The 21874-nt window shown below is 40.7% G+C and overlaps 1 protein-coding gene across 4 annotated transcripts in view; it reads right to left on the reverse strand.

Moving 5' to 3' along the window:
• The window catches only part of DLG2 (discs large MAGUK scaffold protein 2), an 860202-nt gene that overhangs the window by 628505 nt on the left and 209823 nt on the right, over positions 1-21874 (reverse strand). The window contains exon 1 of one of the 4 annotated variants that reach the window (XM_072134006.1): positions 20468-20945. The exons of the other annotated variants lie outside the window; for them this stretch is intronic. Within the exon in view, the coding sequence (XP_071990107.1) occupies positions 20468-20509 (42 nt within the window). The 5' untranslated portion in view covers positions 20510-20945. Of the gene's footprint in view, positions 1-20467; positions 20946-21874 lie in introns of those variants that run through there. 4 annotated transcript variants of the gene reach the window in all.

The raw sequence follows: 21874 nt of genomic DNA on the forward strand, positions 1-21874 counted from the left end.
GTCCTGTCCTGTCCCCCAAGTGTCAGCATGTCCCTGTCCTATCCCCCAAGTGTCAGCGTGTCCCTGTCCTGTCCCCCAAGTGTCAGTGTGTCCCTGTCATGTCCCCCAAGTGTCAGCGTGTCCCTGTCCTGTCCCCCAAGTGTCAGTGTGTCCCTATCCTGTCCCCCAAGTGTCAGCATGTCCCTGTCCTGCTCCCCAAGTTTCAGCGTGTCCCTTTCCTGTCCCCCAAGTGTCAGCGTGTCTTTGTCCTGTCCCCCAAGTGTCAGCGTGTCCCTGTCCTGTCCCCCCAAGTGTCTGCATGTTCCTGTCCTGTCCCCCAAGTGTCAGCGTGTCCTTGTCCTGTCCCCCAAGTGTCAGCGTGTCCTTGTCCTGTCCCCCAAGTGTCAGCTTGTCCCTGTCCTGTCCCCCAAGTGTCAGCGTGTCCCTGTCCTGCCCACCAAGTGTCAGCGTGTCCCTGTCCTGTCCCCCAAGTGTCAGCGTGTCCCTGTTCTGCCCCTCAAGTGTCAGCGTGTCCCTGTCCTGTCCCCCAAGTGTCAGTGTGTCCCTGTCCTGTCCCCCAAGTGTCAGCGTGTCCCTGTCCTGCCCCCCAAGTGTCAGCGTGTCCCTGTCCTGTACCAGGGAGGTCAGTATGGAAGAGCACCTATAGCGCCTCCATCGGGGGTTCAGTGCTCCCATGTGCTATGTATAACATCCCCGACCACAAGAAGAGAAACCTCCAGGGTCCTCTATGGAGCGGGGCTCATCCACACAGTACATGACGTAAGGTCATAGTTCACACCAGACTTCTGTCGTGCAGTTTCTGATATTTTGATACAAGTCACAATTGCAGGGAACACAATGAATCTGGTTATTTCTCCAAAATAGATTGTAAGTGTTAGTTTGGAACCTCATTCGTGACCAGATGCAATGCGGCAGAGAATGTGACACAGATACTCCGTATATATGTTAAAAATATCTCCCCTGCAATTTACTGTTCCAGAAATCGCGCTGCCTGAGGCGACGGGTTCACTGATCCTCATTACATGGCCGCTCCTACTTCTGGGACCTTCTGATCGCATCTTCTTGTTTTATTACATCTCTGTTCTCTGTAATAAAACTCCAAAATGTTGCAGCGTCTGTCACTGACTAAAAGTATCAGGTTTTATTAATGTCTCCACACCTACAAAGAAGTGAAAGCACCGCTCCGAAAAGCGCAAGGAACAGACAGACACCGGGGTGACCTTCATCACAATGTTTTAGGGACTCACTTGAAATTGCACTTAAGATTCAGCAGAAAAACTATGACTTTATGCTTGTAACTAGGGGGAGTATTATAGTAGTTATATTCTTGTACATAGGAGGCAGTATTATAGTAGTTATATTCTTGTACATAGGGGGCAGTATTATAGTAGTTATATTCTTGTACATAGGGGGCAGTATTATAGTAGTTATATTCTTGTACATAGGGGGCAGTATTATAGTAGTTATATTCTTGTACATAGGAGGCAGTATTATAGTAGTTATATTCTTGTACATAGGGGGCAGTATTATAGTAGTTATATTCTTGGACATAGGGGGCAGTATTATAGTAGTTATATTCTTGTACATAGGAGGCAGTATTATAGTAGTTATATTCTTGTACATAGGGGGCAGTATTATAGTAGTTATATTCTTGTACATAGGGATAGTATTATAGTAGTTATATTCTTGTACATAGGGGGCAGTATTATAGTAGTTATATTCTTGTACATAGGGGGCAGTATTATAGTAGTTATATTCCTGTACATAGGGGGCAGTATTATAGTAGTTATATACTTGTACATAGGGGCAGTATAATAGTAGTTATATTCTTGTACATAGGGGCAGTATTATAGTAGTTATATTCCTGTACATAGGGGGCAGTATTACAGTAGTTATATTCTTGTACATAGGGAGCAGTAGTATAGTAGTTATATTCTTGTACATAGGGGGCAGTATTATAGTAGTTATATTCTTGTACATAGGGAGCAGTAGTATAGTAGTTATATTCTTGTACATAGGGGGCAGTATTATAGTAGTTATATTCTTGTACATAGGGGGCAGTATTATAGTAGTTATATTCTTGTACATAGGAGGCAGTATTATAGTAGTTATATTCTTGTACATAGGGGGCAGTATTATAGTAGTTATATTCTTGTACATAGGGGGCAGTATTATAGTAGTTATATTCTTGTACATAGGGGGCAGTATTATAGTAGTTATATTCTTGTACATAGGGGGCAGTATTATAGTAGTCATATTCTTGTACATAGGGGGCAGTATTATAGTAGTTATATTCTTGTACATAGGGGGCAGTATTATAGTAGTTATATTCTTGTACATAGGGGGCAGTATTATAGTAGTTATATTCTTGTACATAGGGGGCAGTATTATAGTAGTCATATTCTTGTACATAGGGGGCAGTATTATAGTAGTTATATTCTTGTGCATAGGGGGCAGTATTATAATAGTTATATTATTGTACATAGGGGGCAGTATTATAGTAGTCATATTCTTGTACACAGGGGGTAATATTATAGTAGTTATATTCTTGTACATAGGGGGCAGTATTATAGTAGTTATATTCTTGTACATAGGGGGCAGTATTATAGTAGTTATATTCTTGTACATAGGGGGCAGTATTGTAGTAATTATATTCTTGTACATAGGGGGCAGTATTATAGTAGTTATATTCTTGTACATAGGGGACAGTATTAAACGCCAGTATGGCTAAGGATTAACTTCCGAAACGCGTCATGGCTTCCCCCTCTCCCATGTGCACATGGTTTTTTAACCTTATGGATTAAAAGTTATTTTTTTTGCTCCCTTTTTTCTTTTGATTTTTTTCTATACTTACTTTTTTGACCTACATTTTTTGGATCTTCGCTGGAGTTTTTCCACGTTTGGACAGTATTATAGTAGTTATATTCTTGTACATAGGGGGCAGTATTATAGTAGTTATATTCCTGTACATAGGGAGCAGTATTATAGTAGTTATATTCTTGTACATAGGGGGCAGTATTATAGTAGTTATATTCTTATACATAGGGGGCAGTATTATAGTAGTTATATTCCTGTACATAGGGGGCAGTATTATAGTAGTTATATTCTTGTACATAGGGGGCTGTATTAAAGCAGTTATATTCTTGTACATAGGGGGCAGTATTATAGTAATTATATTCTTGTACATAGGGGGCAGTATTATAGTAGTTATATTCTTGTACATAGGAGGCAGTATTATAGTAGTTATATTCCTGTACATAGGGGACAGTATTATAGTAGTTATATTCTTGTACTTAGGGGACAGTATTATAGTAGTTATATTCTTGTATATAGGGGGCAGGATTATAGTAGTTATATTATTGTACATAAGGGGCAGTATTATAGTAGTTATATTCTTGTACATAGTGGCAGTATTATAGTAGTTATATTCTTGTACATAGGGGGCAGTATTATAGTAGTTATATTCTTGTACATAGGGGGCAGTATTATAGTAGTTATATTCCTGTACATAGGGGGCAGTATTATAGTAGTTATATTCTTGTACATAGGGGCGGTATTATAGTAGTTATATTCTTGTACATAGGGGGCAGTATTATAGTAGTTATATCCTTGTACATAGGGGGCAGTATTATAGTAGTTATATTCTTGTACATAGGAGCAGTATTATATTAGTTATATTCTTGTACATAGGGGGCAGTATTATAGTAGTTATATTCTTGTACATAGGGGCAGTATTATAGTAGTCATATTCTTGTACATAGGGGGCAGTATTATAGTAGCTATATTCCTGTACATAGGGGGTAGTATTATAGTAATTATATTCTTGTACATAGGGAGCAGTATTATAGTAGTTATATTCTTGTACATAGGGGGCAGTATTATAGTAGTTATATTCTTGTACATAGGGGGCAGTATTATAGTAGTTATATTCTTGTACATAGGAGCAGTATTATAGTAGTTATATTCTTGTACATAGGGGCAGTATTATAGTAGTTATATTCTTGTACATAGGGGGCAGTATTATAGTAGTTATATTCTTCTACATAGGGGCAGTATTATAGTAGTTATATTCTTGTACATAGGGGGCAGTATTATAGTAGTTATAGTCTTGTACATAGGGGCAGTATTATAGTAGTCATATTCTTGTACATAGGGGGCAGTATTATAGTAGCTATATTCTTGTACATAGGGGGCAGTATTATAGTAGTTATATTCTTGTACATAGGGGGCAGTATTATATTAGTTATATTCTTGTACACAGGGGGTAATATTATAGTAGTTATATTCTTGTACATAGGGGGCAGTATTATAGTAGTTATATTCTTGTACATAGGGGGCAGTATTATAGTAGTTATATTCTTGTACATAGGGAGCAGTATTATAGTAGTTATATTCCTGTACATAGGGGGCAGTATTATAGTAGTTATATTCCTGTACATAGGGGGCAGTATTATAGTAGTTATATTCTTGTACATAGGGGGCAGTATTATAGTAGTTATATTCTTGTACATAGGGAGCAGTATTATAGTAGTTATATTCTTGTACATAGGGGGCAGTATTATAGTAGTTATATTCTTGTACATAGGGGGCAGTATTATAGTAGTTATATTCTTGTACATAGGGGGCAGTATTATAGTAGTTATATTCTTGTACATAGGGGGCAGTATTATAGTAGTTATATTCTTGTACATATGGAGTAGTATTATAGTAGTCATATTCTTGTACATAGGGGGCAGTATTATAGTAGTTACATTCTTGTACATAGGGGCAGTAATATACTAGTTATATTCTTCATTCTCTCAGTTTAGAGAGATCCTTTAAGATAATTTTGATCATTCTTTTGAAGAATATAAGCTGAAGGGGGGCTGTCTGTTTATCATGCAGGATGCAGGATAATTTTAAGCTTCGCCCCGGAGAGTATCTGTATTTCCATACCACACAGAAGAAATGTCTTTCTCTGAGATTTCGGGAAACAGTCCTGATTAGATTCTGCTCGCTGTGGTCGCGCTGCCCTCAGGCTCTGTGTTCTGCTTTCTAGATTATCTCAGTGTATTGCTCCAAAGCCTCAGACACACGGAAGACTCAGAAGAAAGGCGACACAAGGAATCTATCGGCGCATCTCTTCTTTGAGTCAACTTAAAGGGAATTTGCTTACGATTCCAATATTCCAGAAACTCCCCGGCCCATGTCCATGGTTGCTGAGCAGCTGCCTCAGGAGGATATGAGCAGGACAGGTTGTCAGCGTCTGTATGTGTAGAACCAAGAATGTTCCCACTAATGTGCAGATGTGGATGAAATCTTATTGCCACATATATATAAGATTTTGGCCCAATGATAGATAAAACACACAACACGACTCCATGGGAAACCGAAAATAGGATCAAAAAATGTAGGTGGCAAAATTTAAATCACCCTGGTGTTCTTAAGTTATACTGAAACTTGTCAACTGCTGTAGAACACAATCTGTGCAGATCCTCCTGCTCTATAACATGCTGCCTGCAGATAGGACACTATGTATAATCTGCTCAGCTCCTCATGCTCTATAACATGCTGCCTGCAGATAGGACACTATGTACAATCTGCTCAGCCCCTTCTGCTCTATAACATGCTGCCTGCAGATAGGACACTATGTACAATCTGCTCAGCCCCTTCTGCTCTATAACATGCTGCCTGCAGATATGACACTATGTACAATATGCCCAGCTCATCCTGCTCTATAACATGCTGCCTACAAATAGGACACTATGTACAATCTGCTCAGCTCCTCCTGCTTTATAACATGCTGCCTGCAGATAGGACACTATGTATAATCTGCTCAGCTCCTCCTGCTCTATAACATGCTGCCTGCAGATAGGACACTATGTACAATTAGTTCCTCCTGTTTATAACATGCTGCCTGCAGATAGGACACTATGTACAATATGCCCAGCTCATCCTGCTCTATAACAGCTGTCTTCAAATAGGACACTATGTATAATCTGCTCAGCCCCTCCTGCTCTGTACATGCTGCCTGCAAATAGGACACTATGGGGCACATTTACTTATCTGGTCCCTGCGCGAGGTGCATTGTCCGCCACAATGCCCATCATCATGAAGATCGTGCGCCCGATATCCTGCATGGGTCGCTTCCCCGATCAGGTCCGCCGGAGTTCACCTTCTTCACATTGGATGCGACATGAATTGATTTGTTAACGCCTGAAATTATCGCAAAACCCGACGGAAATACAGCCGCAGGACCTTAGTAAATTAGCCCCTATGTATAATCTGCTCAGCCGCTCCTGCTCTATAATAAGATACCTACAGTTAGGACACTATGTACAATCTGCTCAGCTCCTGCTCTATTACATGCTTCCTGCAGATAGGACACTATGTACAATCTGCTCAGCTCCTCCTGCTCTATAACATGCTGCCTGCAGATAGGACACTATGTACAATGTGCTCAGCTCCTCCTGCTCTATAACATGCTGCCTGCAGATAGGACACTGTATATAATGTGCTCAGCTCCTCCTGCTCTATAACATGCTGCCTGCAGATAGGACACTGTATATAATCCGCTCAGCTCCTCCTGCTCTATAACATGCTGCCTGCAGATAGGACACTATGTACAATGTGCTCAGCTCCTCCTGCTCTATAACATGCTGCCTGCAGATAGGACACTATGTACACGCTGCTCAGCTCCTCCTGCTCTATAACATGCTGCCTGCAGATAGGACACTAAGTACACACTGCTCAGCTCCTCCTGCTCTATAACATGCTACCTGAAGACAGCTCAGAAGACTACATTTTCATGGTGATGGGTTCCTTTAAGGTTCCAACCTCTCGGACCCTCCAAGGCGACAAATTATTTTAATACATTTCAATGACAGTAATATTCTATTAAACATATGATAATGAATCCTCCATTCACTTCGGTTTTTCGGTGCAGCTTCCCTGTGGCTGTGGATAATTGGGTTTTGTAGAAAATAATAATGAAGCATCAGAGTCCGGCAGCGATGCCAGTTATTGATTACACAGAGTCACCTTATTTTGCCGGGTTAATGAGAAGTGAGCGGAGCGGCCCCTCGTCTGAGTACAGAGACGACAGCGAAACGCGTCAGGACTGTCAAGTTGTATCGATCTGTAGCGACTCTCACTTACAAGAGTCAATCCTGCTAAACATTACAAACATCACTCACTCCCTGACAGTGCGGCCCGTGTATATCCAATCTCTGGAGCGCCCATCGGATCAGGACGACCACTCCGCGACTGGAGGCCGAGCACCGGACTCATCTATAACTCATCATTATACACCCAGAACAAGATCTCACTAACTACTCAAAAACTTTGGTTTATTGCTTTCAAGTTACATAATGGGGCTTATTTACTAAGGGTCCGAACTCCACACTTTCATCTGGTTTCCCAAATATTTCCAATTTGCGCCGAATTGCCCTGGGATTTTGGCGCACGCGATCGGATTGTGTTGCATCGGCACCGGCTTTCCCGCGATAGAAATCGGGGGCGTGGCCGTCGGACAACCCGACTGATTCGGAAAAAACACGGAATTTTAAAAAAAAGCACTCACATACACCGGGAGGAAGATGGTGAACTCCGGCGGACCTGAGCGGGGGAAGCGACTTATGCAGGAAATCAGGCACACGGACCTTAGTGAATCCCGGCAGAACCCGAATCCTCGTCGGAGAACGCGCCACTGGATCGCGACTGGACCGGGTAAGTAAATGAGCCCCAATGTCTTCTACTCCAATCACATCCAAAGATGCATTTAAAGGGGTTTATCACAAAGCAAGTTGGATAGGGCCTAACTTAAATATTGGGGAGGGTCTTGGTGAAGGGACCCCCATAGATCATGAGAAAGTTGGTCCGATGAACCCCCATCGGACCCTTCGTAACACCACCGAGATAGTGGGAGCAGCCTGTCGCGCATGCACGAGCTGCTCCTTTCAATTCTATGGAGCTGACAGAGATAGCTGGGCACCATACTCGGCAATCTCCATCACCAGCTCCATAGAGATAAAAAGGGCCAATCCGACCATCTCGGTGGTGCTACGAGAGTTGTGCTGGGGAACATTGGACCCCATCAGACCCCCGCCCTACTGAGACCCCCACCGATCAGCAAGTTAGGCCATATTCTGTGGATAGGGCATAACTTGCATCGTGGGAAAACACATTTAAAGGGCAGCTCCACTAATGGGATCTCCAGGTTTCAGCCTTCCATGTAGTCAATAGAGGGCGCTGTATTGATTTCTATGAAACTATGAAAATCAGCTGTGACTGGAGTGTGCCAATTATTTTAATTTTTTTGATGATTTTTTTCATTTTTCATTACAGGAAGATCGTGGAGTCTCCTCGAGGACCCATGGTTGTGATGTAATGATATTGACACCCAACAATCATGTTTTCAGGGTGCAAAAGTTTTAGAGAGAATGCCAATAACCCTTTAGAGGAAGCGATCACTATAGACCAAGGCATTAAGTGGTTAACTGTTCTGAATCAGAGTTTCTCAAAAAAGTTTGACAAACTTGATTGAGATCTCAGTGACGAGAAGGTGGTACAGGAGAAGCAGGGATTCAGCAAACGGTAAGTACAGTTATTAAAGGGAACCTGTCACCACATTTGTCACAAATACAGCTAGTGACAGGTTCCTATAGAGCCCTATCAACTAACTGACGCCCTTCGCCTAGCTAAAAATTTTTCCCTCACATCCCCATAAATCCAACTTTATATTCTTGCCTGTTATCCAGGGATATCTATAGCGATTCAGGGTGGGTGTGGCCTCTACATGCTGACTCCAGCAGCCCCTCCCCATGCCTGCTCAGCATGTAGCAGAAATGTCATGTGACCAGGGTGACATCACCTCAGGTCCTTTAGCTTCCTAACATTAGCAAGCTGTACCCCATGCATATATCTGATCACATGAAATTACAGCAGGCTCCATGGAGGATGGAGAAGGGTAGTAACAATGATAAGGCAAAAAAGAGAAGAAGATGGTAACGGCTCACCCCTTATAGACTGCAATCTTCTTGATGGGGATTTTGTCCGGGTGCACAGAATAACATAAAATGCTGGTCAGGAAGTCCAAAGTAGCATAAGTTAGTAGCAACAAAAGAAAGGGTTTGGAAAAAAGGTGGGATATCCAGCATCCATACAAGTAGATCCAAATGTAGACAGCTGTCAAAAATTTAATCTTAAAAATTTTAACATAGTGCAATGACATGGACACAAAAAACTGTGAAAAACACAAAAAAGAAGAAAAAATATGCAGCGGTAACGCGTTTCGGACTATTGCATGTTAGTCCTTAGTCATACCTGAAGAGGTCCATGTAGGCTGCTGTGATTTCATGTGATCAAATATATGAATGGGTTACAGGAGGCTGTTAGGAGGCTAAATGACCTGAAGTGATGTCATGCTGGTCACATGTCCTTACTGCTCAGGCCCGGCGCCAGCACCCGGCCAACCCGGGCAAGTGCCGGGGCCCCGGGGTACTGGAGGGGCCCACTCGGGCCCCCGAATCAATTGTACCAGTGTCGCTGTAAGACACTGGTACAATTGATTACCATCCGGATCGATTGCTTTTCTGTCTCTATGCTGCGCTGGTCGGGAGCGCAGCATAGAGGCAGAATCTACAACTCACCTGTCCCGGTTCCCACGATGCAGCGCTCCGCAGGGTATGCGACGGCTTTGAAGCCGGTGCACATGATGACGTCATCGGATCACGTGTGCCGGCTTCAGAGCCGGCGCGTACGGGAGGCCCAGACCGAAGACAGCTGCAGGTGCTGCTTCGGGGGAACCAGGAAAGGTGAATTTTTTCTTTTTTCCTTTCCGTAGGGGAGTCAGGGTGTCGGCGGGGGGTGTTAGTGTGTCAGCAGGGGGGTCATTGTGTCCACAGGGGGAGGAGGGGGTTCAATGTGTCTGGAGGGGGTCATTGTGTCAGCAGGGGGTGGTTCAGTGTGTCCGGGTTCAGTGTGTCCGCAGGGGAGCGGGGGGTTCAGTGTGTCCGCAGGGCAGGGGGGGTTCAGTGTGTCCGCAGGGCAGGGGGGGTTCAGTGTGTCCGCAGGGCAGGGGGGGTTCAGTGTGTCCGCAGGGGAGGGGGGGGTTCAGTGTGTCCGCAGGGGGGGGGGTTCAGTGTGTCCGCAGGGGGGGGATCAGTGTGTCCGCAGGGGAGCGGGGGGTTCAGTGTGTCCACAGGGGAGGGGGGGTTCAGTGTGTCCACAGGGGAGGGGGGGTTCAGTGTGTCCGCAGGGAGGGGGGGTTCAGTGTGTCCGCAGGGGGGGGGGGCGCAGTGTGGCCACTGGAGGGCGGTCCAAGGAGGGGCCCACTAAGGCTCTGTCGCCCAGGGACCCACTACAACCTGGAGCCGGCCCTGTTACTGCTAGATGCTGAGAAGGCATGGGAGGAGTTGCTGGAATCAGCCCATAGAAGCCACGCCCACCATTGACTAGATAATTATAAAGTTTGATTTATAGGGATCTGAGGGAAACAAATTTTAGCTAAAAGAAGGGTTACATTCAGTTACTAGGGTTCTAAGGGAACCTGTCACTAGCTGTATTTGTGACAAATGTGTTGATAGGTTCCCTTTAAGTCACATAATATAATTTTAATGCACTAGATGATCCATTGAAAGGCCTGTCCTATAATCTAAAAATTGTATTATTTATCCAGCAGGGGGAGCACAAGAAGAAATAATCATAACATTTAAAAATATATCCAAAACAATGTTATTTTTGGTTATTTTACCTTCCAACGAAAAGCAATAACAAGAAACCAAAATCTCACACATCTTATAACAACAGAGGGGAAAAAAATAATACATGTAACCTGTCATTTATACCGCACAGCGCAACAATAAATCCCAAAAGAACAATAGCGCCGCTACTGTTTCTATCCGTTACACCAAAAAAAAAAAGAATAAAAGTGACTTAAAGGAAATCAAGCATCATGATCGAACATGATAAACCAGGGACATTACTCATAGATCCAGGCACCGGGAACTGTGGAATCTTCTTATATTTGTTATCCAATCCCTCCTTCCTTCTAAAATCTACTTTTATAAATATGCTAATGAGTCAGAAGGGCTTTTGGGGTGTTACCAGAGCCCCTCCGTGATATAGCTTCACAAGCTGTTACACTGTCTCTCCCCTCTGCCCCCTCCCACTACCAGCTGTACTCTCACACAGTCAGAGGGGGGAGGGGGAGTGCTTGTGTACAGTGTAACAGCTAGAGCTTCTGCCAAAAATAGTATTAGCAGAATGATTCACTGACTTGTAGGAGGTATTAGTTTCCCCCTACAAGTCAGTTATAATATATGGCAGTACTATTTATTTACCGTATTGTACTACTAAACTTTTACCTATCCGGATGCTTGTGAGAGGGAAGGCCAGTGTAATACTATGGGCATACAATAAGAAGAAGTGACTGGAGATCCATGGAATCGCGTCTATAGTCTCCACATTCCCCTCTGTACATCAGAGCCGTCACCATGGAAGGAGGCGCATTCCCCGTACAGCAGCGTAAATTGTTTATGAAGAGACAGAAATAAATAGCGCACATCAAAGGGAATCAGCAGCCACCACTATACCCCAAAAAGAGAGGTCTGTCACATATCATAACAGGTATCCGAATATCTTATCCCATTCCACAACTTTGAAGTCTGGTAATAGAAATATAATGAGAACTTTATAAAACTGTAAAAAAACAAAACAAAACAAAAACTCAAGTCATTTAAAACAGGAAGTTATACAAGAAAAGTTGAGTAAATAAGATAATTATCCTAACAATATCCAGGACAGTGTTATAGTCTTAGTTATATTCTTGTACATAGAGGACAGTATTATAGTAGTTATATTCTTGTACATAGGGGGCAGTATTATAGTAGTTATATTCTTGTACATAGGGGGCAGTATTATAGTAGTTATATTCTTGTACATAGGAGACATTATTATAGTAGTTATATTCTTGTACATAGGGGGCAGTATTATAGTAGTTATATTCTTGTACATAGGAGGCAGTATTATAGTAGTTATATTCTTGTACATAGGGGGCAGTATTATAGTAGTTATATTCTTGTACATAGGAGACATTATTATAGTAGTTATATTCTTGTACATAGGGGGCAGTATTATAGTAGTTATATTCTTGTACATAGAGGACAGTATTATAGTAGTTATATTCTTGTACATAGGGGGCAGTATTATAGTAGTTATATTCTTGTACATAGGGAGCAGTATTATAGTAGTTATATTCTTGTACATAGGAGGCAGTATTATAGTAGTTATATTCTTGTACATAGGAACCAGTATTATAGTAGTTATATTCTTGTACATAGGGGCAGTATTATAGTAGTTATATTCTTGTACATAGGGGGCAGTATTATAGTAGTTATATTCTTGTACATAGGAGGCAGTATTATAGTAGTTATATTCCTGTACATAGGGGGCAGTATTATAGTAGTTATATTCTTGTACATAGGGGGCAGTATTATAGTAGTTATATTCTTGTACATAGGGGGGAGTATTATAGTAGTTATATTCTTGTACATAGGAGGCAGTATTATAGTAGTTATATTCTTGTACATAGGGGCAGTATTATACTAGTTATATTCTTGTACATAGGGGGCAGTATTATAGTAGTTATATTCTTGTACATAGGGGGCAGTATTATAGTAGTTATATTCTTGTACATAGGAGGCAGTATTATAGTAGTTATATTCTTGTACATAGGGGGCAGTATTATAGTAGTTATATTCTTGTACATAGAGGACAGTATTATAGTAGTTATATTCTTGTACATAGGGGGCAGTATTATAGTAGTTATATTCTTGTACATAGGGGGCAGTATTATAGTAGTTATATTCTTGTACATAGGAGGCAGTATTATAGTTATATTCCTGTACATAGGGGGCAGTATTATAGTAGTTATATTCTTGTACATAGGGGGCAGTATTATAGTAGTTATATTCTTGTACATAGGGGGGAGTATTATAGTAGTTATATTCTTGTACATAGGGGGCAGTATTATAGTAGTTATATTCTTGTACATAGGGGCAGTATTATAGTAGTTATATTCTTGTACATAGGGGGCAGTATTATAGTAGTTATATTCTTGTACATAGGGGGCAGTATTATAGTAGTTATGTTCTTGTACATAGGAGGCAGTATTATAGTAGTTATATTCCTGTACATAGGGGGCAGTATTATAGTAGTTATATTCTTGTACATAGGGGGCAGTATTATAGTAGTTATATTCTTGTACATAGGGGGGAGTATTATAGTAGTTATATTCTTGTACATAGGGGGCAGTATTATAGTAGTTATATTCTTGTACATAGGGGCAGTATTATAGTAGTTATATTCTTGTACATAGGGGGCAGTATTATAGTAGTTATATTCTTGTACATAGGGGGCAGTATTATAGTAGTTATATTCTTGTACATAGGGGGCAGTATTATAGTAGTTATATTCTTGTACATAGGGGGCAGTATTATAGTAGTTATATTGCTGTACATAGGGGCAGTATTATAGTAGTTATATTCCTGTACATAGGGGGTAGTATTATAGTAGTTATAGTCTTGTACATAGGGGGCAGTATTATAGTAGTTATATTCTTGTACATAGGGGGGAGTATTATAGTAGTTATATTCTTGTACATAGGGGGGAGTATTATAGTAGTTATATTCTTGTACATAGGGGGCAGTATTATAGTAGTTATATTCTTGTACATAGGGAGCAGTATTATAGTAGTTATATTCTTGTACATAGGGGGCAGTATTATAGTAGTTATATTCTTGTACATAGGGGGCAGTATTATAGTAGTTATATTCTTGTACATAGGAGCAGTATTATGGTAGTTATATTCTTGTACATAGGGGGCAGTATTATAGTAGTTATATTCTTGTACATAGGGGGCAGTATTATAGTAGTTATATTCTTGTACATAGGGGGCAGTATTATAGTAGTTATATTCTTGTACATAGGGGGCAGTATTATAGTAGTTATATTCTTGTACATAGGGGGCAGTATTATAGTAGTTATATTCTTGTACATAGGGAGCAGTATTATAGTAGTTATATTCCTGTACATAGGGGGCAGTATTATAGTAGTTATATTCTTGTACATAGGGGGCAGTATTATAGTAGTTATATTCTTGTACATAGGGGGGAGTATTATAGTAGTTATATTCTTGTACATAGGGGGCAGTATTATAGTAGTTATATTCTTTTACATAGGGGCAGTATTATAGTAGTTATATTCTTGTACATAGGGGGCAGTATTATAGTAGTTATATTCTTGTACATAGGGGGCAGTATTATAGTAGTTATATTCTTGTACATAGGGGGCAGTATTATAGTAGTTATATTCTTGTACATAGGGGGCAGTATTATAGTAGTTATATTGCTGTACATAGGGGGCAGTATTATAGTAGTTATATTCTTGTACATAGGGGGCAGTATTATAGTAGTTATATTCTTGTACATAGGGAGCAGTATTATAGTAGTTATATTCTTGTACATAGGGGACAGTATTATAGTAGTTATATTCTTGTACATAGGGGCAGTATTATAGTAGTTATGTTCTTGTACATAGGGGGCGGTATTATAGTAGTTATATTCTTGTACATAGGGGGCAGTATTATAGTAGTTATATTCTTGTACATAGGGGTCAGTATTATAGTAGTTATATTCTTGTACATAGGGGGCAGTATTATAGTAGGTATATTCTTGTACATAGGGGCAGTATTATAGTAGTTATATTCTTGTATATAAGGGGCAGTATTATAGTAGTTATATTCCTGTACATAGGAGGCAGTATTATAGTAGTTATGTTCTTGTACATAGGGGGCAGTATTATAGTAGTTATATTCTTGTACATAGGGGGCAGTATTATAGTAGTTATATTCTTGTACATAGGGGCAGTATTATAGTAGTTATATTCTTGTACATAGGGGGCAGTATTATAGTAGTTATATTCTTGTACATAGGGGGCAGTATTATAGTAGTTATATTCTTGTACATAGGGGGCAGTATTATAGTAGTTATATTCTTGTACATAGGGGGCAGTATTATAGTAGTTATATTCTTGTACATAGGGGCAGTATTATAGTAGTTATATTCTTGCACATAGGGGGCAGTATTATAGTAGTTATATTCTTGCACATAGGGGGCAGTATTATAGTAGTTATATTCTTGTACATAGGGGCAGTATTATAGTAGTTATATTCTTGTATATAGGGGGCAGTATTATAGTAGTTATATTCCTGTACATAGGAGGCAGTATTATAGTAGTTATGTTCTTGTACATAGGGGGCGGTATTATAGTAGTTATATTCTTGTACATAGGGGGCGGTATTATAGTAGTTATATTCTTGTACATAGGGGTCAGTATTATAGTAGTTATATTCTTGTACATAGGGGGCAGTATTATAGTAGGTATATTCTTGTACATAGGGGGCAGTATTATAGTAGGTATATTCTTGTACATAGGGGCAGTATTATAGTAGTTATATTCTTGTACATAGGGGGCAGTATTATAGTAGTTATATTCCTGTACATAGGAGGCAGTATTATAGTAGTTATGTTCTTGTACATAGGGGGCAGTATTATAGTAGTTATATTCTTGTACATAGGGGGCAGTATTATAGTAGTTATATTCTTGTACATAGGGGGCAGTATTATAGTAGTTATATTCTTGTACATAGGGGGCAGTATTATAGTAGTTATATTCTTGTACATAGGGGGCAGTATTATAGTAGTTATATTCTTGTACATAGGGGGCAGTATTATAGTAGTTATATTCTTGTACATAGGGGGCAGTATTATAGTAGTTATATTCTTGTACATAGGGGCAGTATTATAGTAGTTATATTCTTGTACATAGGGGGCAGTATTATAGTAGTTATATTCTTGTACATAGGGGCAGTATTATAGTAGTTATATTCTTGTATCTAGGGGGCAGTATTATAGTAGTTATATTCCTGTACATAGGAGGCAGTATTATAGTAGTTATGTTCTTGTACATAGGGGGCGGTATTATAGTAGTTATATTCTTGTACATAGGGGGCAGTATTATAGTAGTTATATTCTTGTACATAGGGGTCAGTATTATAGTAGTTATATTCTTGTACATACGGGGCAGCATTATAGTAGTTATATTCTTGTACATAGGGGCAGTATTATGGTAGTTATATTCTTGTACATAGGAGCAGTATTATAGTAGTTATATTCTTGTACATAGGGGCAGTATTATAGTAGCTATATTCTTGTACATAGGAGCAGTATTATAGTAGTTATATTCTTGTACATACGGGGCAGCATTATAGTAGTTATATTCTTGTACATAGGGGCAGTATTATAGTAGTTATATTCTTGTACATAGGGGGCAGTATTATAGTAGTTATATTCTTGTACATAGGGAGCAGTATTATAGTAGTTATATTCTTGTACATAGGGGACAATATTATAGTAGTTATATTCTTGTACATAAGGGGCGGTATTATAGTAGTTATATTCTTGTACATAGGGGGCAGTATTATAGTAGTTATATTCTTGTACATAGGGGTCAGTATTATAGTAGTTATATTCTTGTACATAGGGGACAGTATTATAGTAGTTATATTCTTGTATATAGGGGGCAGTATTATAGTAGTTATATACTTGTACATAGAGGGCAGTATTATAGTAGTTATATTCCTGTACATAGGGGTCAGTATTATAGTAGTTATATTCTTGTACATAGGGGGCAGTATTATAGTAGTTATATTCTTGTACATAGGGGACAGTATTATAGTAGTTATATTCTTGTACATAGGGGACAGTATTATAGTAGCTATATTCTTGTACATAGGGCGCAGTATTATAGTAGTTATATACTTGTACATAGAGGGCAGTATTATAGTAGTTATATTCCTGTACATAGGGGGCAGTATTATAGTAGTTATATTCTTGTACATAGGGGGCAGTATTATAGTAGTTATATTCTTGTACATAGGGGGCAGTATTATAGTAGTTATATACTTGTACATAGGGGGCAGTATTACAGTAGTTATATTCTTGTACATAGGGGGCAGTATTATAGTAGTTATATTCTTGTACATAGGGGGCAGTATTATAGTAGTTATATTCTTGTACATAGGGGGCAGTATTATAGTAGTTATATTCTTGTACATAGGGGGCAGTATTATAGTAGTTATATTCTTGTACATAGGGGGCAGTATTATAGTAGTTATATACTTGTACATAGGGGGCAGTATTATAGTAGTTATATTCTTGTACATAGGGGGCAGTGTTATAGTAGTTATATTCTTGTACATAGGGGGCAGTATTATAGTAGTTATATTCTTGTACATAGGGGGCAGTATTATAGTAGTTATATTCTTGTGCAAAGGGGGCAGTATTATAGTAGTTATATTCTAGAATTATTATTATAACCCAATTTTACTCATATTACTGTTTTAACTCCTATCACTCAGTGATGGTCAGTGTAAGACTCCAGCGCATGGGCGAGGACTCTGTAAGCAGAAACTTTATGATTCCTCTATGCTATAAGATGCTGACCATGTGCTTAGATTATCAGGCTTCGGGGTTTATCTACACTTTTATTTAGGATCTGAACACACAACTAGTATCTGACACATAGAAAAAGAGAGATGAGACAGATCAGAGATGAGAGCTGATGAGATCTATGAAATAGATATAAAACACATTGACACTCTCAGCTCTGCTAACTCACCTAATCAATATAACACACAGTCAGCTCTGCTATAAAGACCTTATCTGCCTGTAGCATTAAGTCTAAGTCTCTGCGCACTGCTGCTTGCCAGCAGGAAGTGCCTGTGTCTGAGCTGGTCTTGTAATGCAGTGGGAGGGGCAGGAGGCAGAGATCACTGCAGTGTGCAGACAAGAGAAGCTATTCATCAGAAAAATCTCACCATAGTCAGAAGATTTTTCGCTGTATCCAGGGACAACCAAAATTGTAAACATCAGGGATTATAGAGACTGGTTGGAATTATATCTGTGAAATGCTGTATTTTTGTTAATAATGGTGAATTATAGAATGTGCTATTTTGTTATCCTTTAAGAATCTTGCTTTTGTAGAATATCCCTTTAAGTGATGATGTGGGCAGGGATATTCCTGGAATTCCTGTCACTCCTATAGATGGACGGCCCCTTCCAGCCATAAATAATCGCTGGCACAGCAATGGATTTGACCTTAATAACCCCGTATATACTCTGTAGCTGGAGTATCCCTTTAATGTATTCTATAAAGGGCAGTGGAGTCAGCAGGAAAGGTGTGATGAATGTTCTTTGTGACACTATTTATAGGTTTTACACATATCCTTGTGACAAATCCTCAGGAACCCTCTCCATATCCTCCATTATCCTGTCGCTATATACAATAAACGTATAGCACTGCGTATACACAACGAAAAGAAAAAAACTTTATTGACAGTGAACAACACTTGTCTGCTTGACCTCAGGGGATAAAAATACACTATGTATCTCTGGAGAGACTATGGAAATGAGTCTCATCACAGTCTCTCCCACTCGCCGCCTATGGAGCAGCCTCCCCCCTTCCATGTCTGTCTCCGATTTGGACATGACCGGATCCGATACGCCAAAACTTGGCCTCATTCACAAATCGCATTTGTTGTAGCAGAGCTGAATCGGTTCCTGATCTGTTGCCTATATACTATGATGGGTTTCCACGCTTGTACTTGTTACTTTTTTATTGGCGATGTGACAGCGCTCCGTTTGTCAATGGGTTCCTGCGCTGTTGATGCAGCAGAGCTGAATTTGTCATGCAGTTTCTTCGGCGCTGGATCTTTTGTGAATCGTGGCTGCTCCCCGAGACAAGATAATTGTTACGTACGAGATTAAGTACGGCTTACAATGTAAAACCACAAATTACATACGGTGATGTCATCAGGAGGTGTGCCACTTGACAAACTCAGTCCTGCTACATCTCTATAAAAAGTATTGAGCCGGAGGAAATTTTTAGCATAAGTTGGGTCAAGAATTTAATTGATAATATGATCTAATGGACACCCAAAATCTATGGACAGCCGTGAACAAATCCTTTAAAAAGTACATTATCACTTTAAATCGGCTCACAGACACATAGCAACTAGTGACACCGGCTGCAACTCCCATCACGATGAGTCACGACCAAAAACTGAGCAACAGATGTAGCAGTGCTGAGTCAGTAAGTGTCCAAAACCCACCGCATCTTAATATATCACAGCCGTTTAGAACATCCGCTACACCCAAACATCAAGAATTACATGACAAATCCAGCTCTGCTACATCCAAACACAAAATATTTAAGTAGAGGGAATGTTGTCTAAAAGTCAGGGCAGTATGTTACCTACATTGCATCCATATGCCTAACACAAGGTATCCCAAACATAAAGTACATCATCACAAATACATATCGATAGGGGACACCCGTTCCAACCTACGATACAAAACGATACAACTTTATTAATCCCTTGGTTTGGAAAAATAGTTTTATCACAAAAAAAATCATAATTAAGAGTCATGATCCAAAAAATAATCAACAGATGTAGCAGCGCTGATGGAGCGTCTGGCCGCAGTTTGATGGAGCTCATCCGAAATGCAAATTTACATGACAAATCCAGCTCTGCTACAGCAGGTTTTACTTAGAATCAAAGTCAGGGCAGCATGCAATCTACATGATCCATGGACATCAGGTATAATAAACATAATATACACTATCCCTTTAAATTAAGTCACAAATATATGGCGACTACGATACAATATGATACAACTTTATTAATTCCCTTGGTTTGGGGAATCCATCACAAAAGGTGAACATTATGAGTCATGATCCTAAAAATAATCAACAGATGTAGCAGTGCCGAGTTAGCCATTGGCCACAACCCCCTGCATTATAGTTTCATAGGACGATTCCAGAATGAAAAAAGATACATGACAAATCCAGCACTGCTACATCTATAGAGAAAGTCTTGCACTTTAATCATCATGGAGGAATGTTTTACGACTTTTAGTAACATAAAACAATAATCTATTGTCAAGACCTCTGGGTATCTTTAAGGTAACGTTCACTATCCCTTTAAATCAACTCAGGAATACATAGCGACTGGTGACACCCATTCCAACCTATCACAAAAGATGCTAACCATTCCAAAAGGAGCAACAGATGTAGCAGTGCCGAGTAATCCAGTGCCTATAATCGGCTCTATTACATAACTTTAAACGAGATGAGCCTCCGGAGAAGGCAAAAGAGGTAAAAGACACACTCAGCTCTGCTACATCGCTATATATAAAATAGCAGGGGTCGGTAGACTCTACCAGCCGAGCGCCAAGGAGCTGAAGCCCAGAGCGAGCGGCAACCACCTGTAATAGCAGATAAGCTGAGAGCTACAGGAAAGGAGGAGGCATCGTTCTGCAGATGCAGATTCCCTCCGAGACGGAGACCTTAGGTGACGGGTCCTTACCTTGACATTGGTCCTGAGTGCACAGTAACAGGCAAAGAACATGGCAAGGAATGAGGAACATATGGAGCAGAGTTCAGCTGTTGGCGGCAGCTCGGAGCATGGATCCTGAGGATGTCTCGCAGGGGAAGCCTCCGTATACAAACCGCATTGATCTCTCGCTTTCCCTGACGAGCGATGTCTTAAAGGCACTGAATGAAGGCGTCGAGTCTCTCCCACCCTCCTAAGCCCACCACACCAGACGCCGCTTACCGAGGTCCGGAAAATTCAATTAGCAGCGGAAAGAAAAAAAAAAAAAGAAACTTGAGACGAGTCGCTTTGGTGGCTGAAGATTTTCGGAGAAGGGAGAGAAAGAGAGATAGAGAAGGGGAGGAGGGAGAATGGGGGGGCTGAAGAATTCATCAAGGTGAAAAAAATTAAAATTTTCCCCCAAAATCGTCTCCGACACGGAACATTTTGACTTAAGTGAATTAATGGAGGAAATGAAAACGAGCTTCCATTTTTTTCTCCGTCTGAAAACACTAGACTGGGGTTTTTTTTTTTACTCTTCGCTGCTCTTAAAGGGGAAGAACATTGTAATTGAGGAGCTGTAGACTAATAAGGCATCTATGGAGGAAGAGCGGCGGCGTGTGATGGGGTTTAGTATCAGTCCATTGCTTTTTTTTATGGAAATCCTTTAAACTGAAGAATTTTAAAGGAATGGAAAAACTTTTTGTAACATAGAGATGTAGGTTAAGGGATACATGGGATGGCGGCTTTAAGAAGCTTCTATCGTGGGGGCACAATGTTATGTTCGGGTTCAGCCCCCTGACCCTGACATATTGCCGGATTGGTGGGTTTCGGGTTCAGACTCCTGACCCTGACATATTGCCGGATTGGTGGGTTTCGGGTTCAGACTCCTGACCCTGACATATTGCCGGATTGGTGGGTTTCGGGTTCAGCCCCCTGACATATTGCCGGATTGGTGGCATTCAGTTGCAGCCCCCTGACCCCGACGTATTGCCGGATTGGTGGCATTTGGATTCAGCCTCCTTACCCTGACATATTGCCGGATTGGTGGGATTCGGGTTCAGCCCCCTGACATATTGCCGGATTGGTGGGATTCGGCTTCAGCCCCCTGACATATTGCCGGATTGGTGGGATTCGGCTTCAGCCCCCTGGCATATTGCCGGATTGGTGGGATTCGGGTTCAGCCCCCTGACATATTGCCAGATTGGTGGGATTCGGGTTCAGCCTCCTTATCCTGACATATTGCCGGATTGGTGGGATTCGGGTATAGCCCCCTGGCATATTGCCAGATTGTTGGTATTCGGGTTCAGCCCCCTGACATATTGCCGGATTGGTGGGATTCGGGTTCAGCCTCCTTATCCTGACATATTGCCGGATTGGTGGGATTCGGGTATAGCCCCC

Source organism: Engystomops pustulosus, chromosome 2, assembly GCF_040894005.1.
Source record: "Engystomops pustulosus chromosome 2, aEngPut4.maternal, whole genome shotgun sequence".
NCBI classification, from domain to species: domain Eukaryota; kingdom Metazoa; phylum Chordata; class Amphibia; order Anura; family Leptodactylidae; genus Engystomops; species Engystomops pustulosus.